Below are 8,165 nucleotides of genomic sequence, written 5' to 3' on the forward strand. Positions count from 1 at the left end.
GTGAAGATCCAGATGTTGTTTTCTTTCAACACTGATAGAAATTATTCAGGGAGGATCAATAACTTTAAAAATTTATGAGATCACATGGATATGATTAGTGAAATTTTATATTTCTCCATCTTTGTTTCTGATACTTTGAATTAATAATCAAATTGAAAATGTTGGACTAAATATATTCCTTATATATTCTTTCATATACTTCCTTATATGTTCCTTGGATGGCCTTCTATAGATGATTGAACAAATATATATCATACACAATTCATACACTACTACCAGTAGTATACAGATTGTGTGAAAAGTCTACAAACATAGGGGACTATTTTATTTATTGTGCTTTTCCAGATTAGTAATTGGCTTAAATTTAGAAATGCTTTACCTGCAAATGAATGTGGGGATTAAAGGTAAATACATTCACAATATTCTTTGAAAATCTAACTTACATCTTGATTTATTTTTACTTTACATTGTGGAACTCAGCTGCTCAGAATCAGAGTAATTATACATTTTGGTTCATGCCATTCTCTCATCAATTGTTCAGATATAGCCACTTTTATTAATTTTTAAATTACTTAATTATTTATTTTTCATAGAGGAATAATCACCCATAAAGCCACAATCCAAAGCAAAAGATAGGAGTACATCCAACTCCTGGCTTCCCCACCAATCCCTCCTCCTCCTCCTTCTCACTCAAAGGATCCACCACCCAAAATCTTATGGTCCTTGTTCCTTTGATCTCATTTTAGTGGTATGTAAATCAATACAAAGTAATTAATCACAAAATGATCTATGACTTACTTTGAGCTAATTTTTTTCTAACTCTTCTCTCACATCATTGTCAGTATGGTCAGAACTGTAATATATAGTCATTATGGCCACTATATTCTCTTCTAATATCCCACTCCCTAGGCAGAATGCCAGAGGGTGAGATCACGCATTTACTATAAGCTCTCTGGTCATTCATTCTTTCTTACTCTGGAAACCTCATCTCTACCCAAGTGATTTTAAACATACCTAACAGATTTCCAGTGACTATTTAGATTTGTAAATATATATATTATTATATATATATATTATATATTATATTATATATTATATATATTATATATAATATAATATATATTATTAATTATATTATATATAATATATATTAATTATATTATATATAATATATATTATTAAAATACACAGTGCTACATGGACACATTTATGAAAACACAGTTATCAGATTGCAAAGGCATACAGAACTGGCCCAAGTGATAAGTATTTTTAAAATCCATTCGATTCGATTTCTGGATTTTTGTGATTCTTTCTCATAAGACATCAAGTTACTTAATTTAGATGCAAAGTCATGTTTAAGGTTATTCTTGGACACCTGAAGTGAAGGACAAATGAATGTCTTTTCAATTGGGAAACAGCAAGGATAGGAGAGAAATCCTGGTACAAAACTCCACGGTCAGCAAAAGGAAGGTGTGATGATGATTCATGGTGTTTACTATCATTTGTTAAAATGCATGAAATTTCCAAGAGGAGAAGAAGAGTGAGTAAAAATGAGTTGGGAGCACACAGATGTGATTCTGAACCCTTCCTATTAATCTGAACAGTCACGTCCAGTACAATAAAGTGACTTTAAAAGTGTGGTATGCATTATTCATGGAATGGCAACTTTCGTTCTGAAGACAGATATTGAAAAGTATCATGCATCTTTAAAAGGGCTTAGTTGAAACTGTGTATTTCTGATTACAACATTTGGTCACTGTGAGCCAAGGTAGACAGATAATACATTTCTCAAAATGGTGTAGCATTGCCTAAGTTGCTAACCAGAAAATCCTTTCATAGACAGTGCAGTGTTTAACCTTTCCTTTCTTCACTTATCTTTAATTCCTCCCTACTCCCAACTGAGTTGAAGTGTTTATATTAAAACAAAACACCCACTAGAACTCTGAAGAAATTGACTCACTCATCTTTTCAGTTGCAGGGTATTTTTTTTTTACAGTATACAATATCTATTATAATGTAATGACTATTTTAACTTCTTAAGGATATTTAATTCTAGTGTTCCTTTAAGTGGACTTTTACAACTTAATGCTACCAATATTGACACTTAACCATAGGAGAAAATGACATTAAAGTAGTCTGAGGATAGAATTACACATTGATAAGGCCACGAACTCGTTTATATATAATCTATATACTTGAAGAACTTATGAACCGATGAAGTGATTAGGAACCTAAGAACAGTTGAGACCTACTATGGCCGTTATATTTCATTTGCCTAGAAATACATTTCCTTTCCTGAATGAACATAGGCCATTTCAAAAAGAAACAGATGGAAGCGAAAAAGAAACGTTGAAGGTAAGTGCTGACCCCCATAAGCAGGACTTCCTATTTAAGATGCCCAAAAGGAACTCTGTAGATTCTTTGACTAGCAATTAGTACGACTGCATCTCCTTTATAGACTAGACAAGCAAAGTCAAGGAAGAGACGGGGTTAAATAGTGCTGCCTCTGCTGGCCTGGGAGCTGCTAGTGTTTTTCACAGGGTATTTTGCCCCCCACGGTCGCAAGCCCCGTGAAGACTGGAGCCGTCCACAAATTGTTGGGAGGCCAACTCCACCGCTCCGGATGAAGCACAATGGACGGGCGTAGGCTGTGAGCAAGTTCCTCTTCGCCAGTCCTTCCTGCCAGTGTTCACCAAAGTGTTTTGAAATCTGAGGTCCTGAAACTCCCTAAAAGGGGGAACCCGCTCCACTTCATCCCAGCAGCAACTTTCTTTTTCTCTTGCTCTTAGCACGGTGTTTTGACCTGTGGTCTACCGCGTTTCTGGTGCCCGCGCGCCAGCTGTGTTCCCGACGCCAGAATAAATCAGGGCTGCACAGGGCCTGGCAGAGCTCGGGACGCGCTTCCTGTCGCGGCCTAAGGGAAGCTGTTTGCCGCCAGGACCCTGCTGGGGATTCTTGGCGGCTGGGGGCGGGAGTGGGGCGGGGGAAGTAAGGGTAGAACTAGCTGTAGGGGGCGGTGACCTCGTTCTAGGGACAGCTCCGCGCCTTCTGGAGGGACAGATCCGAGTTGAAAGCAGCTGTGAGAGCGGAGCGTCCACGATGAGGCCCGCGGTCATCCTGTGCCTCCTCTGGCCCGCGTTCTGGCCCCAGCAGAGCCGGAGCGAGCACCCCACCGCCGACCGCGCGGGATGCTCGGCTTCGGGGGCCTGCTACAGCCTGCACCACGCGACCATCCAGCGGCGGGCGGCCGAAGAGGCCTGCAACCTGCGCGGCGGGGCGCTCAGCACCGTGCGCGGGGGCTCGGAGCTCCGCTCAGTGCTCGCTCTCCTGCGGGCGGGCCCGGGGCCCGGAGGGGGCTCCAAAGACCTTATATTTTGGGTGGCGCTGGAGCGCAGGAGATCCCACTGCACCCTGGAGAACGAGCCGTTGAGGGGTTTCTCCTGGTTGTCCCCCGACGTCGGCGGGTCGGAAAGCGACACGCTGCCGTGGGTGCAGGAGCCCCAGCGCTCTTGCACTGTGCGGAGTTGCGCGGGACTCCAGGCCACCGGGGGAGTCGAGCCCGCAGGATGGAAAGAGATGCGCTGCCACCTGCGTGCCAACGGCTACCTGTGCAAGTACCAGTTTGAGCGCTTGTGCCCCGCGCCCCGCCCCGGGGCCGCCTCTAACTTGAGCTACCGCGCGCCCTTCCAGATGTACAGCGCTGCGCTGGACTTCAGTCCTCCTGGGACCAAGGTGAGTGCGCGCTGCCCCGGGCAGCACGTCGTCACAGCCACCTGCACCGCGGACGAGGTCGGCGCGCGCTGGGACGGGATACCCCCCGGGGCCGTGCTCTGTGCCTGCCCCGGGAGGTACCTGCGGGCCGGTAAGTGCGCGGAGCTCCCTAATTGCCTAGACAACTTAAAAGGCTTTGCCTGCGAGTGTGCTGCGGGCTTCGTCCTGGGGAAAGACGGACGCTCTTGTGTAACCAATGGAGAAGGACTGCCGGACCCTGGGGGGACCAAGGTGGCCACCAGGCACCCGCCGGCCACAGAAGGCAGCCCCGTGCCGAAGAGAACGTTGTCACCCAGGGTCCATGACAAGCCAGGAGAGATACCCAATGTCCCTGGACAAGGCAGTTCAGCAACATCTATTCCCGAGATTCCTTGGTGGGGAGCACAGAGCACGATGTCGTCCCTTCAAATGTCCCCTCAAGTCAACTCAAAGACCGCCATCACTTCTCCAGGAAGCGTGGTTCCCATGTTTAATTCCACGTCTTCCTCTGTCGTGCCCCACGCTTTTGACTCCTCCTCCACCGTGGTCTTCATACTTGTGAGCATAGCAGTAGTCGTGTTGGTGATCTTGACCATGACAGTGCTGGGGCTTTTCAAGCTCTGCTTCCACAAAAGCCCTTCCACCCAGGCAAGAAAGGGGTCTTTGGCCCCGCCCGGCATGGAGGGCGGTGCTGAGGCCACGGCTCTGCGCTCCAGTTCTGCACATTGCACAGACAATGGGGTGAAGGTCACAGTTTGTGGGACAGAGCAAAGGGCGCCTCACTGACCGCGTCCTCTCTGGGCTCCAGGGACACACAGAGAAACGCGACAGTAAGCGGAAACTTCTTGTAAGCGGTTTTTCACTTTCAGGGAAAAGGGAAAAGAAGAGAAACTTATTTGTGGGACTGCTGATTCCTACGGAAGTCCCCTTCCCCTAAATTTCCTCTACTCTTCGGAGGAGTTACATCTGAACTGAACTACATCTTCCCTAAGATGGAAGAGGTGGAAGTGCCTTAGGGTGTGGTACTGGGGCCCCAGGATTCTACTGGGGAGAGGTATTTTCTTGTGTTTATCCTAGGTGATCTGGAGAAGTGATTGGACTTTTATAAGACACTGGAAGCAAACAGAATACAATTTTTTTTAATTTTATTTTTTATCAACATGGAAGCAAAAATTCTGCCGACGTTGTTCAGGTTGGGAGTACATTAGGTTACAATTTTCAGGCAAAAAAATAAAGGATTGTTGATGACCCAGACTCAAGTATCATTGGTTTCTTGGAAAAGTAATTATTTGGGAAGAGCAGCTGAGGGGCATACTGGGAGGAGGAAAGAGAGTACAACCTACTTTTAGAAATCTTTAAGCCCTTTCAATAAGGATCAGGACTTTAAGAATTAGTAACTTTTATACTTTGCTTTCAAAGTCACTGCTATGCATGTGCTGTGCCATAAATCCAACCTGTAGTGCTGCCAGGGTCACTGACTCTGGAAACAAATTATAGTTGACCACCAATTCAAGTGTTTACTATGTGTCCTTGCTCAAGGAAACAAATGGTTTGTTTTCCTCTTCCAATGTTTGCGCTCTCTAGTGTAATGACCTTCCCAACCAAATAGCTCTCTCCTAAATATCAAGATACTGGTGCTCATTTCCAATTATGGCAATGTTAATTTTCAATTAAAACGTTAATGCTAAGTATCGATTTTAAATCTTCTGGGTGCATTAAAGCAAAAGTAGGCTGGATTTCTTCTAAAACTGCTAGGTTCTTGTGCACTGTTTAATCCATGAAAACACTTGAATTCCCAACCATTTTCTTCCCCCCTTAATAAAAGTGTGTGCAGTGACCATACATGCCCATCTTGAAATGATTACAATTTAACAAGAGTCTACATGGTCTAAGGAATGGCAAACAGCTTTTCGTACGAGTTAATAGTATCAGTAATAAGTAGAAAATACAAATATCTATCATCTTTTTATGACTTGGGGTATTAGAAAGTAATCTAAATGAGGCATTCCTCTGAAAACAATTAAGACACAATAATCACTGTGTAGTGGAATTGAGACTCCTGGAAAATATCCCTCTTCTAATAATATGCTAAGACTTTAAAACTAAGTGTGTGGGGATTCGTGCATGGCTAGAGATAGACAAATAAGCTTAGTAATCATCAATAATGAAAACAGGAAGTTTACTGTCTATATTTTCATAGAACCATTTTGATGTTCTTAAGTATACAATGTATAAAATACATAGATAATATATATGGTATTGTAATAGTAAAGGAATAAAATAACAGGTGATCTGCTTCAGATGCTAAAGCTGTCTAAGTACTTTCATTTAAATAAAATCACAAATGAATTAGAATTAATATTTGAAGGAATTTGAAATAAAATCATTGCACAAACAAATGTGAAGAATAAATATGTATCAGCTCAATTACTCTATTATTTCTCCCTATTATTTCCCCTTATAAGTAGATCAGGAAAGAATTATAGAAAACTATTTTCATACATGATTTTCTGGAGCAGCAATTGCAGACCAAGCTTCATATAATTTCCTTTGATTTCTGGCTATGAAATCTTCCATAAAAATTTGAATCCATGGCAAGATCAGGCCAGCCAAGCATGGTGTCTTAAGAGCTATCTAAGATTAGGGTCAGTGTTCTTCCTCGATACCTACTTCTCTACTATGACTTCATTATTTCTCCAACTTCTTTGATGTTCGTTCCTTTCTCTTTTCTTATTAAATTTATTGGGGTGACATTGGTTAATACAATTATATAGTTTTCAAATGTACAATTCTATAATACATTATCTATATATTGCATTGTGTTTTCACCACCCAGAGTCAGTTCTCCCTCCATCACCATATGTTTGACCCTTTTTCTTGGTTAAAATCCTCTGCCCCCACACTTATCTCATAGTTGTCTATTCAGACATTTTCTTACAAGGTAGACTTGGAACCTAATTTACAGTGTATTTCTAGCCTAAATCCTGCCATGATCATACACAAACACAAAGTCCCATGTATGACTCTTGCAGTGTCCATGCATTTCAGTTCCTTGACTTCCTCATTTCCAATGACCTCCACTACATTTCAGCCATACACTCCAACAGCCACACCTTAGCCTCTCACATGATTCTGACACTGCTCTACATCTGCAATCACAAATTTAGACATTCGTGTGTGTGTGTGTGTGTGTGTGTGTGCATGTGCACCTGTTGAGACCCGTACTTTAATGAATTTTGCCTCTGAATAGAAGTAAACCAGTATTGTTTGAACTTTGAGATACCTTCTTTCTTACCATAATAAGCTTTGCTGTGAATAGTAGCCTGACATGGTATCATGATCTTTCTCTTCTTAAAAAAAAAAAAACAACAAAATTTCATATGTACAGAAGTTGCAAGCACAGTAAAAATAACATTGTTTCCTGAATCATCCAAGAGTAAATATCTAGCCTAATGCCCCACCACCGCTGAATACTTTAGTGATTACTTCTACGTTATTTGATTTGTTGGCATATAATTATTCATAGTGTTCCCATATAATTCTTTTTCAGTTCCATAAAGTTGGCAGTGATGTCCTCTCTTTCATTTCTAATTTTAGTAATTTAAGTATTTCTCTTTTGGGGATGGGGTCAGTCTAACTAAAGGTCTGCAATTTTGTTGATCTATTCAAATAACTAACTTTTTGATTCATTGATTTTTCCCTATTGTATTTCTAGTCTCTATTTCATTTGTTTCTCATCTAATCTTTATCCTTGTTTGGGATATACTGTGTTCTTTTTCTAATTTTTTTAAGGTGGAAAGTTAGATTATTGATTTGAGATCTTGTTTTATTACTATATATGCATTTACAGATATAAATTTCTCTCTAAGCACTGCTTCGGTGGCGTCCAATAAGTTTGGGCATGTTGTGTTTTCATTTTCATCCATCTCAAGTTATTTTCTAATTTCATTTGTGATTTTTTTCTTTAATACATTGGTTATTTAGGAGGGTGTTGCTTATTTCCACATTTGCAAACTTCCCTAATGAAAATACTGACTATGTGGTTTCAATCCTTTTAAACTTACTCAGTCTTGTTTTATAGTCTATCCTGCAGTATAGCATATGGTCTATCCTGGAAAATGTTCCATGGGTGCTTGAGAAGATTGTGATTTCTGCTATTGTTGGGTAGAGTGTGCCATAGAAGTCTGTCAGGACTAGTTTGTTTATAGTGTTTTTCAAGTGTTTTATTTCGGTTCAATCTTTTCCTTAGTTGTTTAAGACATTATTAAAGAGGGCTACTGAAGTTGATGACTTTTATTGTTGAATTATCTATTTCTACCTTCAGTTCTTCCTGTTTGGTTTTTTAAAATGTGTTTTGGAGCTCTGTTGTTAAGTGCATATATGTTTATAATTATTATATCTCCTGATGTGTAGGC

General features: G+C 41.2%; 1 protein-coding gene across 1 annotated transcript; it reads left to right on the forward strand.

Annotated features, from left to right (window-relative positions):
• The first annotated feature begins 2,754 nt into the window (after positions 1 to 2,754).
• CLEC14A (C-type lectin domain containing 14A) lies at positions 2,755 to 7,097 on the forward strand. The gene has a single exon (XM_081048714.1). It carries the CDS (start codon positions 3,100 to 3,102, stop codon positions 4,534 to 4,536), a length of 1,437 nt encoding a protein of 478 aa, XP_080904840.1. The 5' UTR covers positions 2,755 to 3,099; the 3' UTR covers positions 4,537 to 7,097.
• The last annotated feature ends 1,068 nt before the right edge of the window (positions 7,098 to 8,165 follow it).

This window comes from Rhinolophus hipposideros (assembly GCF_964194185.1).
Source record: "Rhinolophus hipposideros genome assembly, chromosome: 5".
Taxonomy (NCBI): Eukaryota; Metazoa; Chordata; class Mammalia; order Chiroptera; family Rhinolophidae; genus Rhinolophus; species Rhinolophus hipposideros.

Coding starts and splice junctions, on each gene's coding strand:
- CLEC14A (XM_081048714.1), top strand. CDS start 3,100: ATGAGGCCCGCGGTCATCCTGTGCCTCCTCTGGCCCGCGTTCTGGCCC.